This window comes from Sceloporus occidentalis, unplaced genomic scaffold, assembly GCF_023333645.1.
Source record: "Sceloporus occidentalis isolate IW3139 unplaced genomic scaffold, rSceOcc1.0.p SCAF_3, whole genome shotgun sequence".
Classification (NCBI taxonomy): Eukaryota; Metazoa; Chordata; class Lepidosauria; order Squamata; family Phrynosomatidae; genus Sceloporus; species Sceloporus occidentalis.
Window position 1 is genome coordinate 205,732,636 of NW_028316983.1, and position 14,247 is coordinate 205,746,882.

General features: G+C 41.0%; 1 protein-coding gene across 1 annotated transcript in view; it reads right to left on the minus strand.

The window, feature by feature from the left end:
• The window catches only part of LOC149317398 (carboxypeptidase A6-like), a 54,384-nt gene extending 42,749 nt beyond the window's left edge, over positions 1-11,635 (minus strand). The window contains exon 1 of the mRNA XM_089518896.1: positions 11,477-11,635. Coding sequence (XP_089375022.1) covers positions 11,477-11,580 — 104 coding nt within the window. The 5' untranslated portion in view covers positions 11,581-11,635. The remainder of the gene's footprint in view (positions 1-11,476) is intronic.
• Between the last annotated feature and the right edge of the window lie 2,612 nt (positions 11,636-14,247).

The window sequence follows — 14,247 nt, forward strand, 5'->3', positions numbered from 1 at the left end:
AACTGGACCAAAATTTATTTGCTCTTGGGCATTCCAGCCACATGTGCAAGTAGATGCCCTTAATGTTGCATCCTCTTTAGCAGTTGGAAGTTGTATTTTTTTGTTTTGTTTTTTTGTTATCCTTGCCAAATACATAGGTGTAAGATATCAATTATGTAGTGTTTTAACGTATTTTCTTTAATGGCAATAGATCTAAATTTAAAGGGCGTGTGTATGTGTGTGAGCTCCAGATTTTAAACCATTCAGGTTCTGGGATTTCTAATTGCAGTTCTGCTTGCCATCCTGCCCTGTGGTTGAGATCCCTCCTAAAATGATCATCTATCATCCATATGTTTTGTCCAAACATATGGAAGTACATTTTAATTTGGAAACATAAATATGAAATGTTAAATCACTATTGTTAATAGCAGCTGTCAATAATGCTTATAAAAGTGCATGTTTAAATTTAGACCATTCTCTACTTCTCATTATACATTTACATTTTTAGCCAGAAACACTCTAAAAAGAAGGAGAGCATTTAGGTGGACAAATATTTCACAAACTCACTTCATTGCATACTGTTTCCATGTAGTTTGTTCACAACTGCGTCTTTCTCTCATTTGCAGTTTTGGCAACATTTAAAAAACAAATGTTTTTCCCCTCACAAGAGGATTTCAACCAATCAGAAATCAAATAAGAGAGCATGACACTGTTAGCCTACATGGTTGGAATCATCAATAAAATACCATCTTCAATGAAGTGAACATTTCTTAAAGTGAATGACATATCTAGGAGTGAGGAAAAATAGGATTCTGCTACTGAGTCTGGGGAGAGGTGTGTTGAAAGAAGTGAAGGCAAGCCTGAGACTATCAGTTTTCAAGTGAGAGAGTAACAGAGCAAACAATCCAAAGAGGAAACACATCAGTGAAATCTTAAGTACCTTTCCACTTTTTCCTACTGCCGTTACAATCATTTAGTGCACATAGGCACATGCACAACTGCTCATTTTTTCTCTTCCAACACAAATCACTTACACAGACAAGTCACAATTAATGTCAATATGTTTTGGTCAGATGGACACTTTGGTTGTTTTTTTTTTAAGGAAAACATTCCTCTTCCATTTAATCACATCATTCAGGTAGGCAAATGTTGATGAAATGTCTAATACTGTAACATGTTTTACCTTTACTTTGTATTAAAACAACAACAACAACAACAACAACAACAACAAATGGTAAGTTGTTTCTTCTTAGACCAGTTGAAGAAGAAACTTTCCAGAAGACATTTCAGAAGAAGGAACTGGCACAACCACCTCTGATTATTTCTTGCCTAAGAAAACCCTATGAAGTTGATGGGGTCATCATACTAAGTTGACATGTGACTTGAAGGCACTTGTGCACACAAACAGATGAAATAATATGCATTTGTGATGTTATATAAACTATAAAAGTAATTTATGGCGGGTTACAGACGGGCAGGGGAAGACGTCTTGAAGGTGTCTTCCCCTGAATACGGAGCCTCCAGACCGCCCGCCCCGGGGGCGTGGCTAAGGTGGATGGGGCTTCCACACTGGGGGTAGTGAAGACGCCTCACCTGGGGCCGTTTCTTACCCGCAGCTTCCATACTGCCGCCTCGCAGGACGCTGCAAAGAGAGAGGCAGCTTCCGCACGGGCGGCCAAAAATGTGGCTTTTTTTTCTTTTGCCGGCTGGCGGATGCACAGCTGCGCAGCTGCGGCGGTCAGCACCGGCGGCAGAAAGCGTATGTGCACATTTAAAGCGCCCAGACCCCTTTAAACTTTTTTCCCTGCCCTACCCAAGAACAAAGGTGGCCTCCTGCCAGCTGGTGATCAGCTGGTGTTGGCATCCTTGTCCGCTTGCACGTTGCCAGTGTCACCAGCATCATGGATGCCTCCTCTCCTTTGGTCCCTGCGCTCTTGCTGAATCTGCAATGCACAGCCACAGCTGTCGCTGCTGCCACCGCTGTCCCCCTGCCATCCCCCATCACCTCCCTTGTACATATGTAAATATTTAAAGTTTTAGTGTTTTTTTATTGTTAGGTGAAAATGGCGCAGGAATGTGTGTAGGGGTTCACTTTAAATTCCAAACTTTCCACAATTCTAGCAGCGCATGCGTACATGTTGCTCTAGGGTTAGGGTTACAAGCATTAAAATAGAGTGCAGCTGTGCTGCAGCTTCCACATCTGCATGGCATCTGACGCTCTAATTAGAGCCTCGGTGCAAACTGCGCATGTTCCAGGACCCCGACTCATTATGCGACGCAGCTGACTCGGAGCCTTTAAATGGGCAACTTAAATTAGCGGCGTAACAATTCTGGCGTACCAGTGCAGCAGCTTACAGACGGAGATGCGCAGCTGCGCAGTATATAGAAAAGAAGCGGAAAAAAGCGGCACCTTTTTAATGCTGCTTCTTCCCGCTTGGGGCATGCAGGCGGCGTGTTCATGGCGGCATTCAGGTAAGGGCCGTCTAAAGGCTATACCTTCATGATGTCATGAGCACACCCCTTTTTGCCCGTCTGTAATCCGCCTAAGTTTCTATATTATATGTTTCTGTGTTATAATATGGATAAGCACAGTAAAGAGTGTGCATGAAGGTGAAGTGACAGGTGTGGAATGTTTGGGAGTGAATTTGCATCTGGTTGGTGACTGGCTTTGAGAGGAAGGAAGTGATGTTGGAATTATGTTATGACTGAGATTGTAGATGAGAGAATGAATAAGGAATGAGATCTGAAGATAGATGAAAAGATAAAGACCAGGTTCTGGTGATAGAAGATAGGACCTGAGGGAGGAGAAAGACTGTGATGGAAAACTATATTATGTGTTTAACACTTAGGACTACATCCTATGTTGCCCAGTGTAGCATAGGAGATTCACAAGGGAAACTCCATTATTGTGCCTTACTCACCATCACCAGGAGTCATGGTTTTGCTGCAATAGCTCTTCCTGAAGCCATTCCACCAGCCATTCTCTTGCTGGTGGAGAGTGGGAGGGAGGATCACAGAAGTGACTGACTATACTTCAATGCATATTGATGAGACTGTCTGCCAAGATCCACTGGAGTCTTAATGAATGATGCTGTTGGTCTGCTTCTGCTTATGGGGTATAGACAAACAGTTCTCCAACTCTCCATATTCTATCCCATGGAATGGCTGTTTGGGGGCTACTGAAGCAAAAGAGTCCTTTGATCATAGCAGATGGTGGATGAGAATACCAATATCTGCAGCAACCAAGAAAGAAAGAAAGAAAAAGATAGATGCAGACAAAAGGTAAACTTACCCTATACCACCAAAAGGATGCCAGCCTTAGTCAGCTAACATTCTATACCACAGCTACATGTGTTAATGGAAAAGAGGGTGGTAAGGAATAAATTATACATATTATCCTAAGATTATACTAAATAAAGTTAGATTTATTGTTTGCCCCCTGATAGCCAAGCAGAGCCTAAAAGATTAGAAGAGGGTTAAAAATTATGTAGACCTCCAAACACTGGGAACTGAAAATTTACCAGCCCTAGTCAGCATATCCAATGATGAGAAATGCTGGGAGATGCACTTTGACAACAACTGGTGTGCAGTATTATCCCAACCACTGGCCTAGAAGAACAGCACAATAAAAGTAAATGTAGTAAAGATCTTGGTGATAGCAGTGGCCTAGAAAGATGTGGGAAGATGTTTGTGTTTGCCACTATGATGAGTTAAGGAGCAACAGCCACAGCATTTCACTGTGTTGAATGTGTACTCCTAGGCAAACTGGGAGGAGTAGTGTGGCAAAGTGCAAAGCAACCAAGAGGCAATATCTTCTTTGCCTATAACCCACAAAAAGTCATGTAAGGTAAAGTAGGGCTCCCAATCTAACAAGAATGCAAGGAACATAACAGAAACACTGTCCTATGGAGGAAGAAACAAAGTGCCAGTTGGAAAAAGGAATACATATTTGTTTTTCAAAAAGAGGCACCTAATGCAGTAGCATAGATTTCTCCATATAATTTGTGATGCCCCCACCAATTTTTATGGCAACAACTGCATCTGTGTATTCTTACATGCTCATCTGCAAGCTTTATCACTTTCTTGTAGTCCAAGAGTGGGACTTATATGGCTCTCCAAATGTCACTGAACTGCAACCCCCAGTATTCCTCATCATTGGTAATGGTGGCTAGGGATGATAGGACTTGTAGTACAGCATCTAGAGGACTACATGATTCCTATATCCTAAGTTATTTTGCCACATCTCAGTCTCAAATTTAGATCCACAGAACTTTGTACTCTAATCAACAAAATGAGAAATGGCAATAGCGTTTTCAAAGAGTGTATGTATGTGCCAAAGTTCATCTCCAGAACCTTCTTTAGACACAACGCCATCCAGATGTTTTGGAATACAACTCCACAAACACTGAGGTTGGCTTCTAGGAGTTAAAAAGTTCAAAAAGTTTAGAATGCTGTGAAATATGAAATAAAAATAATCAAAAGGCATTGTTTCAAGCTCTGCCATTTGTCTCCAAAATAATAATAATAATAATAATAATAAAAAAATCCCACCATGAATTAGGATTTTTCACCTATGCTATTTTTTTAAAAGCACTAAACTTCAAGGTTAAAGTTACAGTTTCAGGTTTAAATTAAAACTTTTCCTCCAACCTTTCCATCAGTCTTTGAGGTATGGCTTTTAAGGAGGATCTGCTCTGCTGTGTTGACATTGTGATGGATGATACAATCACTGATGTTGAAAAGAGAGAGAAATATCATCACTTTTTGTATGCAGGAACAACGCCAAATTTCCTCTGTATTTTGCTGAGCGACAGAGGGGAATCTATTTGCTTTCTTCTGACACTTTTTCTTTTTTATTACTTAAATGATTTAATTTAATTTGGCAAGAGCTAAGCAAATTTATCCAGTGGCATATGTGAATGAAACGTTTTGTAGTGTCTTCTCAAAGGCTAAAATTCATACACATTCAAAAGTTAATTTTGCTAGTCTTATACTGGGGAACCAATCTAAACTTAAGATATGCCTCTTTATAATGAACTGGTAAAACTAGCTCTGAGAATTCATTGTTTAGGAAAACACTATGAAATTCATGATGTCACCATAAGTCAACAGGTAACTTGATGGCACATACACACAATGAAAAGGATATGATTCTTATCTCAATCCTAAACATATGTTATGAACATTAAATAATCTGTTATCAAGTAACTACCAAAAGAAAGATTCTGCTAAGGACCATACCACCACTTTAAAAGAAAGGCATAACATTTGTCTAGCTAAAATGAGTATTCCAAACAGTAATAACCATTACTTCAATTTAAGACAGAAGTATAAAAGCCATTAACTCTTTCTTTTGAGCATTTTTATGAACAGCTCTTTAAGAGTACTGCTGCTCTGCAATAGTCTATTTGTAAGTTACATGACAATCTTTCTAAACTTTTATAAAAAGAAGCCTGTCATAAGACCTTGCTTTGCTAGATAAAGCTTAATGCTTTAACTTGTCAAGTATGATCTACATGCTGCATTCCTCAAACCAGTTACACTGCAGCAATTCTATTGCAGCTAATAATATTAAGGACTAGAGCTGTAACCTCAGCAAGCCTGTCAGTGTACATTTTCAAAAGAGAAGAATTCATTCATGTCTTGGACAGATGAATATTTTGAACAATGAGAGTAGCCTTTCCTTTGGTATTAGTATTGTTGCATCCAGAGAATGTGAAGGGAGCGCAGAGTAGCCTTACTGCAGGGGAAAAGCCTGCTTGTCCATTTTAAAAGGGAGGAAGGTAAGTTCCTAGGGACAAAAAGACACAGTGCACATTGCTAAAAAGAAATACAGAGGATCCTTGTTATCTGCTGAGGTTTGGTTACAGGACCCACCATGGATAACAAAGTCTGTGGATGTTCCAGTCCCATTAAATACAATGGCATAGCAAAATGAAGTCCCTTATATACAATGGCAAAATCAAGGTTTACTGTTTGGAATTTATACTTTTTTTGAAAATTTTCAAGCTATGGATGCTTGAATCTGCGGATAAGGAGGGCCAACTGTAATTAATAGGATTCATGAAACGAACTTGTGGCAGAAGGAGATACTTTGGGCTACTCTATAGTAGGGGCAAAAGTCTGATTGGACTCCTGCCCTACCTTCACCGTGGAGTCACCCCTTCTAACTTTTCTCTGCAGGGACATTGGGTAGATTGTCTAAATTAACTGATTGTCCTTGCAGAGTTTCTCCCCACCCCCACCCCCACCTCTGGACCTTCAAATCTCTGGGCCAGTTTGTACCCAAACAGTGAGGTTTTTCCTTCATCCTCCTTTGGCAGTGCTGGCTCTGATGGTGCACCCATCTCTCCGCAGCAAATGAGGTGCCAAGCATGTGACTGAGTGCCTCATCTGATCTTTGCAAGTGGCTACAAGCCACCAACAGTGGAAGGAGGAGGGAAAAACCACCATTAGGCCTGGGAAATTGGCTTGCAGGTTTGAAGGTTGTTGTTGTTATGTTGTATCTAGCTCTTTTCCCAGAACTGAGACTCATCCTGGACATTAAAATGTCAAAACTCCTCAGTAAGTACACTCTGAATCTGGGCAGATAAGGCTGTATGTCACCTGGCCATATTGCTCCAGTTTCAGGGGAGAATGGGTTTTTAACTAGTTTTTAAGCAGTGTAGACAAATCCTCTTAGTGGCAGGGTATACATTATTTTCCTATAAGCATCTATAGGAAAGGTGTAGTACACCAAAAAGGTACTGTAATTTCAAAGATATACCTTCAAATTGTTACTCACATTTATAACTAAAGTTCCAAATTGCTCAGGGCAATAGAACACCCCATTTTACACTCACAATGATTCTGTGAGGTAGATTATATTGAGGTAGGATAACTTACCCAGTATCAGTGAGCTTCATGGCAGAAGCTCAGGTCACTGCAGAATAAACCAAGTAAATACCTGAAAAAGTAGCCCTTCCACTTGATAATACCATCCTCACATTATCCCCGAGTGCACTTTTTTTGTTTGCTTGCCAGGGAAATATGTCCAGCAAGAGAAAGGAACCTTCCCCACACAGAATTTTGAATTCTTTCTCACAAAAGAACAACACCAGCTTATTGTTAAAAGCTGTTAGGTACTTTTTAATGTACATGGGTTATAGGCAGAAATAGTTATACTTTGAGCAGAAATTGACAACACCTAAACTGGTCATAATTAACCATTTATTTCAATGAGTCTGCTCTAAGGATAACTAGACTGAATCCAATCTACTGAATGAGAAAGAGGAAAAACAAAAGTATTTACAATATTGACACAGGGCTTTGATGTCAGAGGAAGCTGTTGGACAAACCTTGCTGAAAAGCCTCATTAAAGACTAAAGGCAATTTAAATAATGGGCACCTGATCTGGTTCATGGAAAATACTAACTTTACAGTACTGAATCTACTGCTCACCAGAGATATCCAAATGAAAAAAATTCTCCCAATATCTGAAGTCTTAGGCTTTCCATTGTTTCTTCATAGTACTGGTCCTATGCTGATTAATGGCATAAACCATCTTCTCTCCACCTACATTAAATTTTTGGTTTGTCTTTGTAGCCTCTCTCCATGTGGATTGAGTTCCTGGCTTTTGTTGACATTGCCTGAAAGGGTCACCGTTGTGGGAGTACCTTTCACTCGCACTAGGACCAAACATTGGAAACCACTGACTCACAGAACTAGGCAATGGATTCAGACCACAGAGCAGCTGTCGTGTGTTAAGTGCTCTGTCACTGCTAGTGACCTAGAGGTGAAATGCTTTATATCATATTACCAACTCTGTGTCCTTTCTTTCCCAAAGCATATGGAATAGTTTTTAAAACTTCAATGACTGGTTGCATTTCACATGGCTAGCCTTACTGCTTTAATAAAAATGAAAAGAAGACAAGATGGATCTTATTTCCTTTTGCATATGTTGAATCATTTATAGCACTGTTTTGAATGAATTCTGCACACAAGGCAATACATTTCTAAAGTAATAGTCCTATATCTTTATTTCATTTTCTTATTGTTGTACATCAGTTTGCTCCTGGATTCCTCCCACTAAACAGAACTGAAGTGTGAAAGAAGTAGTTATAAATATATAGTTTTAACAAAGAAGCCCTATATATCCAATTGTTAGCCCCATTCTGAATAGAGCCATTGAATCCATGCAATTTACCTATGCAAACCAATACTTACCATACAAGTATAATTACTAAGACTATCAATTGGGCTTAGGTTAAAGTCCCTACAACATTTCCAAGGGCCAAAGTTGAGCCTTGTCCAACAGTCCTTCCAATTTGAACAAATTTGTCACTCTGGAATTACAGGTGTGTTTTGTTTTGTCTAATTTCTGATTAGACAAAAAATTTTCTAGTAGAAATTCATTTGAGATGTGGTGCTGGAGAAGAGTGGATACTGCCAAAAAGATAAATGAATTCTAGAACAGATGAAACCTGAACTCTCCCTGGAAGCCAGGAAGACTAAATTGAGGCTGTTGCACTTTGGCCACATCATGAGAAGGCATGACTTATTAGCAGTGGCATCACTAGGAGCTGCGGGGGAAGCAGACCACACCAGGTGACACCAACTCTCCTCAAATCTTTGCCTTTGGGCAGAAACAGACTATAGCATTCACCTATATCCCTTTTAAAATGCTGAAGGAATGGGGTGAGGCTCAGTGGGAGGAGAAAGAAGAGGCCCCAGATTTACAATAAAATGTTAAAATTATTTTTAAAAAATTCTTTCTAAACATCACATCTTACCATATATTCACCTTAACCACATGAAAGTGTTATGTAAATATACTTAGGCTGTGCATATGATATTGCAATTTAAAAGTATAATTTTAATTGTGCTAGTTGTTTATGTCACAACTACTGCCATTATATTCAGTTATATACAGAATTACAATTTATGAGCAACATTTGAATGATTGTTTAGATTTGTATATTGTATATTGTGTTATTGGTTTTATCTATTTTATGATGTGTTTGTAACTGGTTTTAAATTTTGTGTACACCGCTTTGATCTTCTGGAAAAGCGGTATAAAAATAAATTTATTATTATTATTATTAGTACAAAAAACATGACTATGGATTCTGTATGGTGTGGGATAGGAGAATGTCAATGGGAGGGTGACACCATGAATTACCGCACTGGGTAACGCCAACCCTCGTGACATCACTCCTTATTAGAAAAGGCAGTAATGCTAGGAAAGGCAGAAGGCAGTAGAAAGAGAGGAAAATCACATGCCAGATGGTTAGACTCAACCAGGGAGGCCATGGGGCTGAATCTGCAGGGCCTGAGCAGAGCAGTTGAGGACAGAGGGTCTTGGAAATGTCTCATTCATAAGGCTGTCATGAGTCAATTTAATATGAAGGCAGTTAGCAATAACAACAAATAGGCAAGAGAGTGTACAGTATAATGAGTAAATTGTAATGCCAATGGTCAATTTTAAAAATGCACTTAAATGAAAAAGATAACAGGAGCCATTTTGTTATCTTTTTTTGTTTTGTTTTGTTCAGTCTCCCTTGAAACATAAGATGCAGATAATATCTGTCTGTTCAGCCCACTGTTATCTATTTCAACTGGTCACGTTAAATGCCAGTTCTCTCTTTTGAAGTTGTTTTCCCCATTCAAAAGTAGAACAAGTGGATTAGAGGTACTATTCTATCTTAAGTGAATTCAGTTGAAATAAAGGATTTTTGATTTTTTTTAACAATAAAAATAACAATACTGCATATATTGGTAAACATCCCCATGATCAGGATGGGTTCAAAAACTGCATTTTCAAATGGCGGCTATTAATATTGGCCTGTAGGTAGATGGGTGTGATTCTGTGATTAAAAGCAGACAGTACCACCTCTCTCCTGAAGACCCTCTACATCCTAAAACACTAATCCAAAGTGGAGATAAATCACCTGGAGAAGCAGAAGGGGAGGGGGGGGAGATATGATGCTACTGTAAACATAGCATTGTATCTAATGCAATGTGATTTTCATCACCAAACTTTCTGTATTTCATTTTCCTGTAACCTTATCATGTCACATACACCCTAGTAATCATGTCTTTACATGTACAAACCAGGATAACATTTCATGCATCTTATGAAGTGGATTGTGGTCTTTGAATGTCAATGCCATAATAAGATGCCACAAGAGTCCCAATTTTTTTCTGCTTTGATTAGCAACCACTTTTCAGCATATCTGATCTTTTCAACTGGAGATGTCAGGGACTGAACCATCTACATAACCCCTGTATGTTCTACAAGTGAGCTATGAACTGTGATGACTCTGCTATGAACGAAGAATAGGGATGAACTCTTAGGGTCATCTTTAGGCACATCTAAGCCTTTGCCCAAACAAGGACCCACATCTCAAGAATCCCTAAAAGATGGACAGCTAACTTCAAAATGAGGAGAAATGCTATGATTTGAACTGTTATAATAAGGGTGGAAAATAATTATAATAATATGATAAAATTCATTTATATCCCTCCTCTCTACAAAATGCAATCAAGGCATTGGTTGCTATACCCTTAAGAAATCCTCCAAAACTTGGATGAAACCAGTGTATGTACATCTGGCTTATACAGTAGTCTATTTAAACTGGCATATAATACATAAAGATACATGGCTGCAAAAAAGGCTACAGAGAAGGCCAATGGGGCTAAACAGTGGCATGAGAAACAAAAAATAAAGTGGTAGATGTGTAGAGGCTGCGATAAAATCTGTACAAAGAAATGGAAAATTTCTAAAGCAGCAGCAGATGGGAACAAGTAAAATAATGTGAAAGCTGTCATGGGCTTCAAGGAATTACTAGACTACAACATCCTTCCATGCATCTCCTCTCTCAACTGGAATGGAGATGTTACTATCAACTGCAGTTTTGGAAAATGTTCTACTACAGCCATTCCTCCCCAGAAATAATGGGCCTGTTCAGACAGGCCCAAATAAAGCTGTTTGGGGTCACTTTGGAGGTATGCTGTTTAAATGACACATGCATCTCAAGAGGCCAGAAGCTTTGCCAAAGCTGTGCTCCAGACCTCAACATTAGGAGGAACTTCCTGACAGGAAGGGCTGTTGGAGAGTGGAACAGACTCCTTCCTCGGAGGTCTTTAAGCAGAGGCTGGATGGCCATCTGTCAGGGATGCTTTGACGGAGAGTTCCTGCATGGCAGAACGGGGCTGGGCTGGATGGCTCTGGGGTCTCTTCCAACTCTCCGATTCTATGATTCCCGATGGCATGTCCTAAAAAGGAGAGAGGCTGCCTTGGTCTCTGCTATGCCTTGGAAACAACCCTGAAGAAAACTTCGGAAGCCCCTCTCGCTCAGTCAGACAATGGCAGAAACGGAGGCGGCGGCGGAGGAAGGAAGGAAGGAAGGAAGGCAGGCATCCCTGGGGCTCCCTCAGACAAAGGCTTCCCTCCCAGGGGCTGCCAGGGTTTCTTCCCAGGAGGGGAGCCCCCAGGGCCAGCAGCAGGCAGCCTTACCCGGCGTAGCGCTTGCCATAGAGGGGGGAACTGGCTTTGGAAGGCGCCCAGGAGAGCAGCCAGAGAAGGAGGAGGGCAGGCGGTGGTCCTCTGGGCGGCTTCATGGTCTCTGGAGGAGGAAGGCGGGGAGAGGAGGCAGAGGGTCTCTCTCTCTCTCTCTCTCTCTCTCTCCACAGTCTGAGTCCCAAAGAAGCGCCTGGAGGGAAAGGCTTTGCCAATGGAAGGACTGGGGAAGGGGAGGGAGGAGGAGCCCAGCCTCTTTTGGGGAAGAGGAGGAGGAGGAGGAGGAGGAGGAGGGCGCCTTCTTTCTCCATCCCCAACCCAAGTTCAGGGAAAGAAAAGTTGGGGCTGTTCAGAGAGAGCAGAGGCTTTCTGGGGTGTGTGTGTGTGTGTGTGTGTGTGTGAAGGCTGCATCCACACTGGAGAAATAACCCACTTTGGCACCACTTTAACTGCCCTGACTGAAGGCTATGGAATTCTGGGAGTTGGAGTTTGTTGTGGGGCCCAGAGCGCAGCTTATTACCATGTAATAAGTTTTACTTTTGTCACCTATTACTATTATCATGTATGGATGTGCAAAGTAGACAGTACAGAAAGCAGATTAGAGTAAAATCAATTCATTCAAGATGTGGTGCTGGAGAAGAGGGCTGAGGATAATGCCATGGGCATGAGCCAGAAAGACAAACAGGTGGCTCCCCTTGAACCGATCAAGCCAGAAATCTGCCCGGAAGCCAAGAGCATTAAGGTGAGGCTGTCATACTTTGGTCATGTCATTGGAAGGCATGACTCATGGGAGAGGTGGAGGGATGTAGGAAGACAGCATGCTGGATGGATAGACTCTATTAATGGACACACAGGCATGAATTTACAGGACCCAAGCAGAGCAGTGGAAGATAGGGAGCCTTGGAGATGTCTCATCCATGGGGTGACCATGAGTCAGGATGGCTACAAGGGGGCTGCCCAAAAAACCCCACTCAGCCTGGGACAATCGATCCTGGGTCCCCTCCCCCAAGTTTTCCTAAAAGATTCACACTGACAACTGTGTTAATAACCAGTGCAAACAGACCCAAGATAAACCATGCTAAAACTCTGCATTCCTTGAACATGTTTCCAATACATCTGCATCATCAACTCCATCTTGATTTGCAATACTGACATGGATGAGCCACAGAATCACAAAGATGCTCAGAGTTGCAGTTCCAACCCCCCTCCAAAAAACAAACAAACCCAAAACCCAGCGTGAACAGCAAAACCAGAATGTGCAAGTGAGATTATTCACATTGTCGTGCTAAAAGAATCAATATCTGCCCAATATGGGAATGAGACAAACTACAGTAAAATTTAAACTCCATTATCATAGAATCATAGAATCGTAGAGTTGGAAGAGACCGCAAGGGCCATCCAGTCCAACCCCATTCTGCCATGCAGGAAATCTAAATCAAAACATCCCCGACAGATGGCCATCCAGCCTCTGTTTAAAGACCTCTAAAGCAGGAGACTCCACTACACTCCGAGGAAGGAGTGTGTTCCACTGTCGAACAGCCCTTGCTGTCAAGAAGTTCTTCCTAATGTTGAGGTGGAATCTATTTTCCTGGAGCTTGCATCCATTGCTCCAGGTCCTAGTCTCTGGAGCAGCAGAGAACAAGCTTGCTCCCTCCTCAATATGACATCTCTTCAAGTATTTAAACAGGGCTATCATATAATAATAATAATAATAATAATAATAAGTTTTATTTGTATACCGTTTTTTCATATATCAAAACAGTTTACAGACTATTAAAACTATTACACATAAAAATAGATAAAATCCAGTAATACAATTATACAGAACACAATCATTCACAGGGTAAGGCAGAGAATCACCTCTTAACCTCCTCTTCTCCAGGCTAAACAGCCCCAGCTCCCTAAGTCGTTCCTCATAGGGCATGGTTTCCAGACCCTTCACCATTTTAGTTGCCCTCCTTTGGACACGTTCCAGTTTTTCAACATACTTTTTAAATTGTAGTGCCCAGAACTGGACACAATATTCCAGGTAGGGCCTGACCAAAGCAGAATACAGTGGCACTATTACTTCCCTTGATCTAGACACTATACTTTTATTTATGCAGCCTAAAATTGCATTGGCCTTTTTAGCTGCCGCATTGCACTGTTGACTCATGTTCAACTTGTGGTCTACTTGGACTCCCAGATCCCTTTCACATGTAGTTTCATTCAGCCAGGTGCCCCCTATCCTATATCTGTGCATTTCATTTTTCTGCCCTAAGTGCAGTACCTTACATTTCTCCATGTTGAAGTTTATTTGGTTAGCTTTAGCCCAGCTTTCTAGTCTATTCAGGTCATTTTGAATTTTGATCCTGTCCTCTGGAGTATTAGCTATTCCTCCTAATTTGGTGTCATCTGCAAATCTGATAAGTATGCCCCCAATTCTTTCATCCAAGTCATTGATAAAGATGTTGAATAACACTGGCCCCAGGACAGAGCCTTGTGGGACTCCACTGGTCACTTCTGTCCAGGATGAAAAGGAGCCACTGTTGAGCACCCTTTGGGTTCGACCAGTCAACAATTACAAATCCATGTAACAGTTACTTTGTCAAGCCCACATTTTACAAGCTTGTTTGCAAGAATGTCATGGGAAACCTTGTCAAAGGCCTTAGTGAAATCAAGATATACTATATCCACAGCATTCCCTTCATCTACCAAGCTGGTAATTTTATCAAAGAAAGAGTTTAGATTTGTCTGGCACGACTTCTTTCTCTGAAACCCGTGATGAC